Source organism: Pavona decussata, unplaced genomic scaffold (assembly GCF_977016875.1).
Source record: "Pavona decussata unplaced genomic scaffold, jaPavDecu1.1 SCAFFOLD_26, whole genome shotgun sequence".
Lineage (NCBI taxonomy): Eukaryota > Metazoa > Cnidaria > Anthozoa > Scleractinia > Agariciidae > Pavona > Pavona decussata.
Genome location: NW_028145449.1, coordinates 4,070,313 through 4,085,738, shown reverse-complemented (window position 1 = coordinate 4,085,738; position 15,426 = coordinate 4,070,313). Strand labels below are relative to the sequence as shown.

Here is a 15,426-nt window from a genome sequence, read left to right as displayed (position 1 = left end):
GTCGATTAAGAACGTTTTTAATATGTTGCTAATCTGTATATAAAATCAAGGTAACAAATGTAAATTAACCAAAATAGCTATTGTTAAGGGCATGTTTTGTTTACAATGGTGACACACATCTCGGTTTGTCATAATCACTTTGATAGGTTTCCTGGTCACGTCCGCATTGATTTACTGAAATACATGTAGAGTATACCATGTAATTTAAGAACATCTTAAGAACGTTTTCAGCCTCAAATCGCAAAAAAATATAAGAACGTTCAGCCTCAGCTCCAAAATTAGACGTTCTTATCAGAAAAACAGAGTGTAACCGGTGTTTAGTGTAGCAACAAGAATTTCCGCAACGATTTTGCACCCATTCAATAACAACCATCCGTAAGGAAGGTCAACACATCTGCCTTTTCATGTCACATGAAAATTAACCTTGACTGCAGACTACAAGCAAGCTGAACAGCTCTGCTTTTTCGGTTAGATATGAAATCTTTTTAATCGTAACTTGAAAAATGTCTCAGTAAGAGGTAATTTTCAACACGTAAAGGTATTGAAGAAGTATTCTATTAATTTCAGGAAACCTTTCGTTTCGAAGAGAATTTTCTTACTTAGACAAGTTCTTAAGAGAATGACAGCTTAATTTCGATTATAAAATAATACCATTGGAGATACAATGACATTGACAAAGAATATTCTTGTTTCGTTTCGTGCGACACTGTGTTTATTTTGGTTGACCTCTCAGTTCAAGTACTGAACAAAGAAACTAAAGTAGCTTGTGCAAGTTCTGACTTGCTAGTGCTATACGTGATGGCAGCTAGTGCTATACGTGATGTAACTTGTGAAAATTGTTATGAACGACGTCGCCATAATTCAGTTACTTAAATAGCCAATGGCGAGTGGCTTTTTTTGCAATTCACTTGAATAGTAAAAGTGGCAGTTGACAAAACGGTCGATTGAAGCGTTACCTAAAATAGTCGAAAATAATCTTGGGAAGATTCCAAAGTTTTACCTCGATTTGACTTTCCTCCCCTCCCCCGTTTCAATGTGGAGCTTAAAAAGTGAATATTTACGCGTATAGTATGGATTGTGGGGAATAACCATTTCTGAAAGTTCACATTACTATCCCACTTCAAAGAAAATTTCCCTACAAAAACTGTTAATCAGCTGCAGAGGCCCTTAAAACAAAAAAAAGTGAAGGATATCTCCTTTGGAGAACTTTAGCTTCAGCAAAACATATGAGTTCCTTTGCATTCCAAGAAAATCTTTCCGACTTTGTTTGAGGTCAGAAGGAGAGAGGAAAGAAAAGCTAGCATGACAGCTGTGCCTTTATTGTGAGTGACAGCGGATGACAGTACACTTCATTTGGTTATTTTGATAAGGAGGCACGTGCTAGACCTTTGTTCTAGAGAAGAACGGTAATTTACTATATATAAATATTGTCTGTTTATTTAGTATCAACTAAGGACAACAGATTAATTGACACGAGTACACTGGTTTTTTTTTTCTTCTTTTATAAGAACGTGTAATTTTGGAGCTGAGGCTGAACGTTCTTATATTTTTTAGCGATTTGAGGCTGAAAACGTTCTTAAGATGTTCTTAAATAACATAGTATACACTACATGTATAATATTAGTAAATCACTGGACGCGACCAGGAAACCTATCAAAGTGCATTGTCTGCTGATATATGGTACCAAGAACTGCTGATTATGAAAAACCGAGATGTGTTTCACCATTGTTAATGTTATACAAAACATGCCCTTAGGTATTTTGGTTAATTTACATTTGTTACCTTGATTTTATATACAGATTAGCAAAATAAAAACGTTCTTAATCGACTCTCAACCTGAGGAATGTTCTTAATACGTTCTTAAAATTTTGGTTAATCTCAGCCTCGACGTTCTTATAAAATAGGTTCTTATAAAAAAGCAGAGTTTATTGTTGTTGTACTGAAAGTTATTCTTGTCATCGTAAAGTAAAATCAAAGCTACAGTCATTGACAAATTTTCTTGGGAAAGTTACTCAACATGGCATCAGAAAGTGGGTCTCGATTATTGACATCGGAATATTTATTACTTTCGTACGTTTAGGCCTTTGTTTTTCGTCTCCCCTTCAAATCACAGATCATTAGCTGTTATGATTAAGTGGTATTTAAATTGCGCTGAAACAACTTCAGTTTCAGCGCTATTTTTATAAGCAGACTTCGTCCAGAATGCCTCGCGCTCTTCCAAATTAAGGCGGGAAAACTACTTTGCCTGCTTTTATCTCGCGCTTTTTCTTACAAGTTCATTTCCCTTAGAATGACCAATACTTTGATCAGTAAAATAAGTAAAAGTTGCTCAATACTACAAATAATGAAATTGTTTTTTTAATCAGACCATAAAGTCATATTATTTTTCCCTCCAAATAAAGCTGATGTGTTTAAACTTGCGCTACCTCAAAATGTCACAAGTAAGGTGTCTTTGCTAAGATTTTATTACGTAATTAGTTTATTTGCATAAATGCCATCATTGTTTTATGAGAAATTGATACACCCTTGCTAACGTATGAGAAATCACGTGGGTTGTCAAACAGGGGTTATAAAACATGATAAAAGAAGCAGAGACCGATACAACGTAGAATTACGTTTTAAAGGTTACTATATTTCGGCTGGCCAAACAAGCCTTCTTCAGGTACAATGAGAATTTGCATTGGGACATACGCTTATATAACAAATATTTGCGCAATAGCGGAACTACGTAAAACTAAAGTGATTGACAGTATAAAATATGAAGCAAATGAAATATTTATAATAACAAAAAATAAAAAAAATAATAATAAAAGGAAAAAGATAGTAAATTTCTTCGCGAATATTGAGGCCATGTGGAAGAAGTGTTCTGCCTTTTGTGATTAAAAAGGCTTCCCTAGCCTTACAGATTGAGTCTCGGTTAGAGTAGACTTTTTCTATGGGGATTAATTAATTGTATGTCGTTAGCGGTGTGGTTAGGAGCGGTGAGGAAGTGTTCTGCGGTTGTGGTGGGTTTAGATTTAGTGTTAGGGTTATCTATGGTGCTGCGGTGTTCATTAAAGCGGTCTTTTAAGCGTCGTTTAGTCTCTCCTATGTATTGTAAATTACAGCGGTTACATTGGATCATGTAAATTAGATTTTTAGTTTCACAGGTAAGGTGAGATTTGATAGGGCGTGTTTCACCGGTGGAAAAAAAGGTGTAGTTAGTGAGACCATCGGAAATGTATGGGAAAGTGGCGCAATTTTTACCGCAACGATAGGAGCCGGAAGGGAGTTGTGGGTGGGGATTAGTTGAGTTAGAAGAAAGTTTAGCCGAAACCAGTAAGTCACGTAGGTTGGGAGATCGTCTGAAGGCCACAACAGGTAAATTTGGAAAAACCTTTTTGCAGCGGTCAGACGAGCGCAGTAAATGATAATGTTTTTTAATGACGTTGGAGATGTGAGGAAGTGATGGGTTAAAGGTCGTTATAAAAGATGCACGCGTAGGTTTGTTCATGTCTTTAGTTTGTAAATCGAGTCTGCGTGGGATGTTGGCGGCACGTTGTATTTATTTAGTGACAAAGTTTCGTTTGTAGCCTCGTTTGAGTAGGTATGTAGTAAGTTGAGCAGTGCGTATATTAAACGTTTCGTCAGTAGGACAAATACGTCGTAAGCGGAGTGCTAGACTGAAAGGAATAACGTTTTTTGTATGTAGAGGATGACAAGATGAATACAGTAGATGTTCGTGTTTGTCAATCACTTTAGTTTTACGTAGTTCCGCTATTGCGCAAAAAATTTGTTATATTAGCGTATGTCCCAATGCAAATTCTCATTGTACCTGAAGAAGGCTGGTTTGGACAGCCGAAATGTAGTAACCTTTAAAACGTAATTCTACGTTGTATCGGTCTCTGCTTCTTTTATCATTTATATTTGTTAAGCCGATCAGATCAACAATTGATCCAACGTATACCAGCAGGATTATCGTCCACGGTTGTTGCTTAGACTTTACTCGTTATAAAACAGCTCACGTATAGGTCCAAGTCAAGGATTGCTCCTTTGGAATTCCCAAGATTGCTTCAAGATGAATCATTGGAAAATATCAGCATTTGTGTTTCTCTTATACCTGGAGAATTTTGTTTCTACCGTGAAAGGTAAGCTAGAATACTATAACATAACTCATTTAATGAAATGGTTAGGAATATTTATTCATGTACATTCTTCTTTTATTGAAAACATCGAAGTGTTGGACGCCAAACTTTTCAAAACATAATTTAGATTTCGTAAATTTTATTTTAAGAAACAGTCAAACATGGATTTCAATTATTCTTTTGTGACTTCAGTTTCTGTATTCGGTTGATAATTTCAGGACATATTAGAAACTGTACTAAGTAAATGGAAATTAAGGGCACGCCCCCTGCAGGAAGATACCAAATGTTCTTACATTGCTGCGAAAACGAAACAAAAAGATAAAACGCAATGAAATTTAGTTCTTTGAATTCCATCATGTCTTCTTCTAGAAGTACTCATGAAACAAAAACTTTTTGTGCCATTTATAAAAAGGTACGAAACATTTCCGGGTTTTACAGCCTTGCACTGCCCTTGGAGAATTCCTGCCTTTGTAAGATCAAACAACATTGATACCGAACTCCGTTATTTGTTTCGTGTGGTTTTAATTTTGCAAAGGTTACTAACCTCTTAGTTGAATAATACAACTAAAATTGAAGTTGCGTAGACAAGTATATTTTTCCACTACTTGGCAGCACAACAACTCTTGATCCCAGCATAAATCAGCTATTGAAGTTGATAACGACGACACGTTTAAAACAGAGTTTAGTTAGAGGTCGACCAAACATGCGTTTAAGGTCTTCATTTTAGCTTACCTTCTTGAAGCATTAATTTCAGCACAAGAACCTTCTTTCGGCAGACAATCTTCTCTCTGTCTCGAGTACAAAATGAATAGTGAATATTTACTGTTATCAAAAGACTGTACACACCCCCTTTGGAATTTATTAGTCGTTCCACTAAATGGGTTCAGCGATGAATTTCAACAGTGGAAATTAAATTATCTTAGTGAGAATTTTGCTAAACGGTTGCAGGATTTTATGGTCAACTAAGGAAGTCTTTTCTTAATTCTTTAATTTATTTTGGGCTTATTTTCGTGAATAATGTGGGTTAGAAAATTGTGCCAGTCATCAAATACTTTGAAAATGCAAACAATGCTTCTAAAGATTCTCAAAATCGTCACATTGAGAATGGAATAGTTTTCACATTTAAATCTCAAAGTTCGTGACTTGTTTGTGCAGCCTTATCGACCTAGGAATTTTACGATCTGTGGATCTTAAAGAATTAATGGTATTTCCTGCTGGGCTGGAACAAGCCCTTACTTGCAGAAGGGTTTTGTTCTATTTCGGGTACATTGTTACATCAGTGCCTTGTCAGATTGCAAAATAGTATGGTGCCTGATTACTTTCATGTTCTGTAACTTTAGAAGACATCGATCTCAGTTGATTCTTCATCATAGGGTGCTCACTTATTTTACTTCTGTGATGCACTATTTATTCCATTAAATTGTTATTTTTTAAAATTTTTTTCCGAGTAATGCACCTTTACTCCACTTACAGCACCCCACCCCTTTCCCTCTATTCTCTCCTTAAACACAATATCTTCAAAGCGGATTATCTTTTGAATCCTTAGGTGTCACCATGCAGAGAGGAAGAATAAATTCAACTGAGATACCACAGGGGTGGAACTGCAACAGCGGCTGTGATGTACCTGATCACTGTACATTGCCACGTTGCACAAATGTGGTATTCCCTCAGACGTTCTGTGGATCGGGAACGGTAAGTTTATAACTCTAAGAATGACAATGAGCTTCATGGTGATACCAGGGGATGTTGCTTTTTATCACATCCTTGGAGAAGTTAATTTCCTTGTTTTGAACCCCAGGGATATTCAATGCGAACGACTTCCCCTACTGAAATATACCGTGTCCAACAACTAGAAAGGAATTAAGTGTTTTTTATGCAGCAGAAAATCTTGTTCTCCTATAATTTGGATGCTGCGTTGCATGTTATTTCGCAGATTAACTTTTCGCTTGATTCTGAAAAATATAAGTTTCTCTTAACATCGGATGAGAGATAGAATTGTATGTAAAAGGTAAAATTTAGTTGCCGCCATTGCTGTGTGACAGTTGTCAATTGAACCTCAAACAAATGAATGAAATATTTCTAAAATTCTTTCCTTGTTTGCTACGTGGGACTAATGATAACATCACGTAATCCGTGTGTTAAGAAAGCATACAAAAAGAAGATTGCATACGATAGAACTGTGATTGTGTACCAGTTATTAGCCTGCATTTCCTTGTATGTATTTCCAAACCATAAGGCTCCTGTAGAATCAAGTTGCTTGGGCTCTTAGAAGGTTACAAGTTATTTTTTTTTTTGGGTCACGTAAATCCAAGGAAAAATGAAAAAAAAAAAAAAAACAAAACAAAAAGTGACATCAATAAACTTTTCCGAATAGAGCATGGGAGGGATAGTGAGTGGCTAAGGGGAAACAAAACAACTCCTCATCCTCCCCCTCTCCCCCACAACCACAAAAAAATGATGACAGGTGACCTGATGGGTGATGATGACATATCGAATATATCAACAGGGTCCTAAAATATTCCTCTGTTATTTAACTGAGATCCTTGAGAACGTCCAATGAAAAAACTGATTATTCTCCAATCATTCACACTTTATTATAGTTATATTGCTAAGATGTGGGAAAAGTTGTTGTTATTATTTTGAGACCGGAGATTCTCTCAAGCAGTTTAAGGCCTGGGTTGGAATGGTGTTCAGAAATTATGAATGATCCACTATATCTTCGGTTTCTCTGCCTAGAACAGGATGAAATTTTCCCTGAAAATAAACCTCTTTTTTTTCTTAACGCATAAGTTTGATCACGTGACACATCACGTGACCCATCAATTAAAATTTCGTAAATCGTCGATATGGTGGCGAATATTCTTCCGAAGTAGATCGAGAATATTGAACAATCTACGTTTGGAATGACTTTCCTCAAGTTTTTAAAATGGAGTAATTAACAATCAAAGGTTGAATTTTGGACTAAGAAATGACCTTTGTCCTGACAAATTTGTTTTAGGGAACAATGGACAATCATTCCAAACGTGAAGGGCTGGAGATATTTAATCTTTATTAGAAACGCGTTTTTGTTTGATGTTTTCTCTTAAGACCAACGCCTCCCTGTCAAATCTTTGCTTTTTTCACGAAAACGATCTCGTGACATGTCAAGCGATCTATAGCACTACTTATTTTGCTTAGAATGTTAAGGATGATAAGAACTTTTTATCAGCCGAATTTCAGTTCAGTGTCATTCAATTTGTTAAAGTTGTCACAAAGAAACCATTTTTCCTCTTAAAGGGAGAGTTTCACGGTTCGGCGCATGTGCGAGCGATAACGTAAGCGCTGTCAAACCAATTGTTTTTTTACCAATTGGAAGCGAGTACACAACACCGGCGGGATACGGCGGGCAAGTCTTATAACTTGCTGGCATAAAAATAAAACTGACCGGCCAGTGTTTCGGTCACGTTTCAGAAAGAAACAAAAAGGCTGTCCATGTAAAACACATGGGGATTTTTGCAGCGCCGCTTCGTTTATGAACCATGACATTCAAGAAATGCCAGAACTTTTGCGAACGTATACGGTTTTATTTTAGTACAATGTCGATATCTCGCGGCATCGACCTTTTTTTATTACGCGCGATTCGAAAAGCCGAGAAGCTCCCTCAAACTTACGTTCTTAAATCCAGTAATTCATCAGCATTCAGTGATAAACTTACTATAGTGTGTACGCTCGATAGCCTGATTTTATTAGACCAGCGAGAAGGCGAAGAACGAGAAATCCACAAGCTTCAAGAAGCGATGCGACCGTTTAGTAACACTCAGAGTAACAACAACACTGAGCGTCCTTCCGAGATGCTGGAATGCATTTGAGAAAACTCTGCCATGGTGGCAAATCAAAACTGCATTTGCCATTCGCAACGACCATAATTTTATAAATAAATGAATATTTTACAATAGATTTTGTAGTTTGCCGCAAATCTTTTGGATTTTTTTTTCTACTGCCCGCTATTCGAGCCCGCTAATAGACGACAACAACTAACTCGCACATTTGATCTCATATTTATTCGCTTCGCGTCTCAGTGTTGTACAATTTCTTCCATCCAAAGCAAAACACTGATGTTTGATGCTGTTTGTCCGTCGATTTCTCCGTTTTTGACAGTTGACTTCCATATGAACAAACAGTACGATTGAAATCTAGAAAATCCTCGCGAGTTCATCCAAAGCCAGTTGGTGACCTTTGCTATTTCCGGCGAAAGCAGATGTGCCGCGAAGTCGTTGTCTATTTTAAACAGACTTATCTCTTTACCAATTTTCCACGTTTGGTGGACGTATCTTGTTAACCACACAGGATTTCTACATCCACTCCACTCTGTCCGCTTTAACTTCTGTGCTTCCAGAGAGTCCACAGAACATCCCGTCGCCGGTCGGCCGCGACGTCTCCTCTCCGATCCATCAACAAAAATGGCGTTTTCGGATGCTAAAACACTTTTAACCTTACAAAAATCGAACTTATATTTACAACAGGAAACAAAAATTATAAAAAGTGAAGAACGAAGAGCGGATGATCCTAATTCGGGCGCAACTTCAACAGATTGTTCCACCACAAGCTCGCATCGAATTTAGTGTCGACCCGTACAATTTATTTTTGAGCCGGTCTGCTCGCGCATGCGCTTGACCGTGAAACTCGGCCTTTAAAAGCCCTTAACCCAGGCCTTAAACTGCTTGAGTTGGGAGGAGGGGAAAATTAGTGTTTAATCTCTACTTGATTGGTAATGTTCCTGAATTTGTAAAATACAGACAAACGATATGCATAATTCATTCCTCGCGAAGCGAGGTTAATAAATTTGTGGGGCCGAGCCGGCCCGAGCGGGGCTAAGCCGCGCGAATTTGAGCGAAAAATATATTTATATATTTCGTTGAAGGTGTCCGCACTGTTGCCTAGCAACAGTGTAAAACAAAGTATGAATGACGTCAGACTGTCTGGCGTCGTCTGGAACAAAATTTGCATACATCGGGAAAGCTTGCGTGCTGGGTCAAATTTCAACTGCAATGTTCATCAATATTCACTGGATACAGAACTATCTCTCCAGAATCTTTTCCCTTTCTTCCAGAAATCTTTTTTTGTGAAAGATTACATTGAAGAAATAAGACGTTTTGTGGCTGCAGTAAAATAATTTTCCATGGGAAATAAATTTATCGAACACGACAGCGCTTCACGCACGTTGTTCATTTCTTCGGGTCAGAAATAGATATTTAACCGCAAACTAGCCTGTGGAACCTCGAAAAGACCATGTTCATAAAAATAGTTGCTATGTTCAGAAACCTTTTAATCTCCTCATTTGATGCTACAATACGAGTAAAGAGGGCTTTCCACCCAGCCCCAGCTTCGCGTGGTTTTGCGAGTCACGTATTTCTAGTAAGATGTTACTCTCCTGCTCAATGTTCTTGTACTTTTCTATTTTTTAACTTTTAGGTTCGAGTGTTTGTTTCACTGAGTCATGAGGATTCCTCTACTGTTCACTCACCGTCAGCCTATTGGACAGCCGAGATAAATACTTCAGGATTTCAGCTATGTCAGCGTGCAACAGGCTCCACAAATGGCACAGGAACAATCAACTGGGTGGCTTTCCAAGACAAACCAGGGATATCACATGGAAGTGTCGCCTTCAGTGGAATATGGACAACAGAAACCAAGTGTGACAAAGTCACCTTTTCTCAGGTTAAGCAATAGAAGTGACGTTAGAGCTAACGATATATTAACTCTTCAATTTTTACGTTGCCCGTTTGACGTATAAAAGCAGAAAGTCCGCCTGCCCTGCTCAGGTAGATCAACTAAAAAGGGTGTTCCGTTGGGCTTCAAGTCTTTCCATTTTGAATGCCATTACCGTGTTCCCTTTTATATCAGTCAACAACCAAGACGAAACAGCTATCGAATCTTACAGCACCAATTTTTCAATGCCATCAATGAAACTTCCTCAGCAGTCCTCTTGTGTGCATGCTCAGTGACTTCCCATTCTAGTGCGCACTAAACAACAATGCTGATTATCTCTTCAGCTCAGCAAAGTACGTCATTTGATGGCAATAGATATCACTTGAATGGTGAAATTTTTATGCAGATTCTTAGTGTTTTTAGGATTAAGTTAAGCTTCTCAATGTTAATTGCATGACCTGGAAGTTAAACGGTTATTAAATAAAAATCCGGTAAATTTTGTTTGGCTTTTCGATATTTTATTGCTGTAACACAACTTTTGGCCGGCATAGCTTAATTTCCTTCAATTGTGTTTTATTGATCCAAGTATTGCGTGTGTGTTGGATGAATGTTTACTCGCACTTTAGTCTTGGCATGCTTCATTGGAGGAGTACGTGACAAGTCTCTTTTAGCATAAAGGGAGGGGAGGGGGCGTAGGAGTTCTCATGGCCCAAATTTTAATCTTATTTTGCTTTGTTTTACATTTGACTACACCCCTACCCATCCCCACTTTTCTTTTTACTTTATTTTTATTCATTTATTTATTTTTCGTCACGAGAAAAACAACGGCCGAAGCAATCCTTTTTTGTGAGCAGGTTCTTCACTGCCTGTTCTGAATTCACGTTCGACTTCTCCACTCTTCTGGGGATATTTTGGACTAATTCTGGTGTGTTTCATTCTCCACTCCTTGGCAAAGGGTGAGAATTCTGTATTATCAAACTGAGGATCATTATCGTTCAATGTGTGCTTGCCAGGTCATCCCTCGTAGCAGTACACTTTGATCTCTAGCTGCAGACTGGATCCTCCTCTTGTGCTTCCATGATTTGCTGCAGTCTTGTGTCTGAGCCAGGCAGTGAAGATATCACACTTCCGACATGCCCAATCATTTCTTTATCATAGATTGTCGACTGGAACATTTGATCTCCAGCTTGGAGTCTCGAGATTGCATCCGCTATGACATCTCCTTTCCGGGAACATGATTAATTTCCTTGTAGTGGAATCTCTTTAGTCGCATGTTGAATCGCTGGCTCCATGACAGAACTTGATCCAGTGTGTTACTACTCACATGTGGTACCAGGGCTTTGTGATCCGTTTCCAAAACGATTGACTTCACCACGATGTATTCTCATGATTCCTCGCACAATTCTGTCTAACTTCCTTGTCTATCTGTCTGTATTTGGTTTCGATGGGTGGCATCACTCTGACATGAACGATACTGGCCTGGATCCAGGAGTTGTCTGGTTGGAGCTGAAGAATGACCAAGACTAAGTCTTGTTTAGGTCACATAAGGCTAGTACCGAGACTTGTGTAAGGTCGGCTTTGGTTTGCTTGAACCCGCTCTGCAGATCACTTCTCCAAATCCACTGCTTCCTTTTCGAAAGCAGTTCTCTGATGCTCTTCGTCTTGTCAGCAAGATGTTCTGTGATCTTCCTAATTGGCTCATGCCAATAAATGTACTCCCTTTTTGCCAAATTCTGTGGTGGCGGTGGGTCTGATATTGTTTAAAACTTTACAGGATCATCCTCGATGGCACCGGAGGTTATGACGTGACAGGGTTAGCGCTGAACTTGCACTTTGCATGGTGGAGTGTCACGTCGGCTTCTAACAACCCATAAGAGCAGCTTCTAGCCTCTCACCGTGTTCGTCCCGGCTTCTCCTGCGGAGCAAGGCGTCATCTATGTTGCATTTGTCGCCCGCTATTCTCTCCAGCATCTGACTAATGTTGAACCGTTGAACCAGAACTGATTCGTTTCTGTTATGGACGAGTTATGGACTGTTTTTGAAACCAAATTCCTTGAGGTGGCAGATCGTCATTGCCCGCTTATTCAGAAGAAAGTTCGTGGTATGGACAATTGTCCATGGATGACCGGCAACATAAAGAAAGACATTCCCCAACGCGACTATCTCTTAAAGAAGGCGCGAAAAAAGTCGCCCGACGAGGACTGGCTTAGTTTACTTAATCTTTTGTTTTTATATTTCTAAGTCATACTGTAATACAATGGATGTAAAGGGCTTAGAACGCATGCGGATAAGCGCTATATAAGTGTTATTATTATTATTATTATTATTATTATTATTATTATTATTATTATTATTATTATTATTATTATTGCATATAAATCTATGCGAAATCGTGTGTTCAATTCTGTCAAGAAGGCTAAACAAACTTAAAACAAGAAGCTAATTGAGAATCACAAAGAAGACGCCAAATCCCTTTGGAGGACAGTGAAAACAATCCTCCCCGGGGAAAAGAAGTCAACTTCTTCCAACACTATTGATATCAATGGAGACCTTTGTAGTGACGAAAACAAAATCGCCAACAGTTTCAAACTGTTTTTTACCACAACCAATACACGCATGAAGGAAACTCTTGGAATTGTAAACTATACAAATAGGCAGCAAACTCGACACGAAATCAATCGATCGCATCCGAGTCTTAAATTTGAAAAGGTGAGCGAAACATTAGGGACGGTGCCTACTAATACCGAAATATTTTTGCGCGGTTTATTGCAATGCGGGAAAAGGAGATCTTAGCAAGGCCTATTGGAATCCAAAAAGAAAATTGGGGGTAACCACGCATTTTTCAGAGATAATTAAGCAGTAATATCTCTAAAAAACACCAAAACACAAAGCAATGTATGGGATTTTTTCCTAAATTGAAGCTTAATTATCTCCGAAAAAATGCATGGTTTCCCCCAATTTTCTTTTGAGATACCAAAAGCATTTAGTAAGTTCTTCTTTCTCCGTATAGTTTTAAACCGCGCAAAATTATCCTTGTATTAGTAGGCATCACCCATAGGAAACCCGAGTATCTCTAGATGCGCAGAACGTATGCGCAGTAACAATAGTAGGTACTGTCCTGTCAACAAACTGAAAGCAGGCAAGGCCAGTGGACTTGATAACATTTCTCCACGCTTGCTGAAAGACTCTGCTGAAGCCATTGCCAAGCCTCTTACCCGCATAATTAACGCCTCGCTATCACAGGGAGCTGTGCCACGTGACTGGAAGTTCGCTAAATTTACACCCCTTTTCACAAAGGGCATGGCTACAGACATGGACAACTATCGACCTATTTCCGTATTATCCGCAGTGTCCAAGTTACTTGAGAAGGCAGTCCATCATCAACTGTACCACTTCCTGAGCGAACACAAGCTACTGAATATAAATACCTGGGTGTTATAATGGACAAATGCCTGACATGGAAAGCGCATGTCAAATACTTTCCAAGTAAAGCAGGCAAAAGGATAGGCATGCCTGGCCGCACCAGAAAGAACCTAAGTATACAAACTGCGGATCAAGCTTAAAAGACTCTCATATTACCTATCTTTGATTATTGTGACACAGCATGGAATTGCTGCGCTGCTATGAATGCAAGAAAATTGGAAAAACTTCAGAGACGTGTGGCTAGAATTGTCATGAAATCAAATATTAGGGATAAATCCCAAGAGTATTTAAAATGTAAAAAATTATCTAATAGACGAGAGAAACATGTTTTCACCTTAATTAAGAAAGTACTGAAGAACATTTGTCCCCGATGTTTTATTAATTATTTTAATCTTAATAAGGATTGCATCGAAAGGACTACTAGACAGAACAACCACATTGGACTACCGAGAGTTAAATTAGAGTCAACAAAAAAGGCATTTTTCTATCATATCGGCATGGTTTTTCATCAAAATTTGTAGTTTTGTAGATTTGTAATAGTTTTAAATTTCTATCATTTTAACGTTCGTGATCTTTTTAGTATTTGTAGAATTTGTAACAATTAGGGCTTCCGTTGATAACAGTAATTTTGTTTTTTACAATTTCTGAAGGAATTACCCCGTTTTAAATAAAAGTATCTTCTTCTTCAAACAGAAGCGTCCCAATGTAGTGCCAAACGTTGTTAGTGGTCTTGATTCCCTGGCTAGCTTGTCTGGGAGACATCACCTTATTCGAAATCTCTGCCTTCCCTTCCCCCTCCCCTCCACCTTTCTAGTTCCAGCGTATGAACTTTGTATTAAATGAAACTTTACCTTTCAGAAACAACTGAGTATCTTTTAAAACTAATAGTCACTGAGTATGATTTGAATCATCATTTGCCTGATGCAATGTTCAAACACTTGCTTTGCAGAGCTTTGGTGGAAGACCTACTGTGTTTGTCACCGCTAAATATTCTCGCAGTACAAAACCGAATGATGCCGTTTATGTTTGGTTGGAAAATCTAGAAAGTCGGGGATTTGAAGTCTGTATACGAGAATTCTTGCCTTTTGACGGAAAACACCAGGATACAATTGTGGTAAGCCACTAACCGTTGAAAATATGTTAAAGGTGACTCAACTAAGTTCGTGAAAATGATTACTGATCGAAGGCGTTTTAGTAAATGGTGCTTTCGCTGTTTAAACGTATTATCAAAGGCTTGAACAAATAAATCTCGAAAAAATTAATCCAAAGCGCTTAATTAATTCAGCACAAAATTGTTTTATAGGGAAAGCTGCTATGGCTTGGCGTTAAAAATAGTCTGTTTGTATTCCCTGTTCATCAAACCCGACGACACTTTTTCCTACGGAATCTCCATAAAATGCATTGTTAGACGCATCTGCAAGACTTGCAAGTACTCAATTGGTCCTTTTATACCGACTGTCGTGCTATGATTTGAGAACATGGGATGTTTTTATCTAGTGCCAATGGTATTATCACGTGTCAAGATCCTGCGGTCTTTCACGTGCTTCTTGTCGTGTGTAACATGTTGTTCGTTTACACGCGGTTACCAAATGTGGCTGAAAGAATAGTTATGTTTTATAAAGAATTAAAACAAAACACAACCCGCTTCTCTGAATACCACCCTGTACTTGGCGGTAATATCAAAAACGGAAAGACCAGTAATAAAAATTGAAATTTTTCTTTTTATAGGACTGGTTCGCTTTCCTCGGCAATGGTTCTCATCTCAATTTTACGATCACTGAAGAAGCAGTTTTTCCTAACAAAGGCAAACCCTCAGCTAACGACAACTATGGATTCTGTCAGGTAAGCGATAGCTGTCAGTCACCTCAGTTTATTATGAAGCAAATCGGAGCTTGCCGTTTTGTTGTACTGTCACAATACACCTCACTCAAAGTAAAATTACCACTTGTGGTTAGTATTTCTATTCTCTCAATACTATCAATACATTACCCAGCAGGCAAGAATTGAGAATAAACAAAAAAAATTATCTCAAAATATTCCTTTGAAGAGCACGATGAAAATGTACAGCTCTTTTAAGTAAATTGTTAAAAAACTTTAGATAGAAAAATAACCATTAATGAAACAGATATAAATAAATAGAAAAATAAATAAATAAATAAATAAATAAATAAATAAATATAAAATTAAGCAT

The 15,426-nt window shown here is 38.0% G+C and overlaps 3 protein-coding genes across 7 annotated transcripts in view; 2 read left to right on the top strand and 1 right to left on the bottom strand.

Moving 5' to 3' along the window:
* The window catches only part of LOC146485620 (uncharacterized), a 120,657-nt gene that overhangs the window by 45,723 nt on the left and 59,508 nt on the right, over window positions 1–15,426 (top strand). The window lies entirely within an intron of this gene.
* LOC146485623 (thioredoxin domain-containing protein-like) overlaps window positions 1–15,426 on the bottom strand; it is a 70,466-nt gene that overhangs the window by 32,556 nt on the left and 22,484 nt on the right. The window lies entirely within an intron of this gene.
* The window catches only part of LOC146485622 (uncharacterized), a 72,331-nt gene continuing 59,508 nt past the window's right edge, over window positions 2,604–15,426 (top strand). For 2 of the 4 annotated variants that reach the window (XR_014863391.1, XR_014863392.1), the window contains exons 1-5: window positions 2,604–4,127; window positions 5,671–5,816; window positions 9,576–9,821; window positions 14,185–14,349; window positions 14,964–15,077. Coding sequence is in view for 2 of the 4 variants with exons in the window: in XM_085103424.1 (XP_084959550.1) it covers window positions 4,058–4,127; window positions 5,671–5,816; window positions 9,576–9,821; window positions 14,185–14,349; window positions 14,964–15,077 (741 nt within the window). In the remaining 2 variants the exon portion in view is untranslated. The remainder of the gene's footprint in view (window positions 4,128–5,670; window positions 5,817–9,575; window positions 9,822–14,184; window positions 14,350–14,963; window positions 15,078–15,426) is intronic. The other 2 variants (XM_085103424.1, XM_085103423.1) reach the window with 2 other exon arrangements.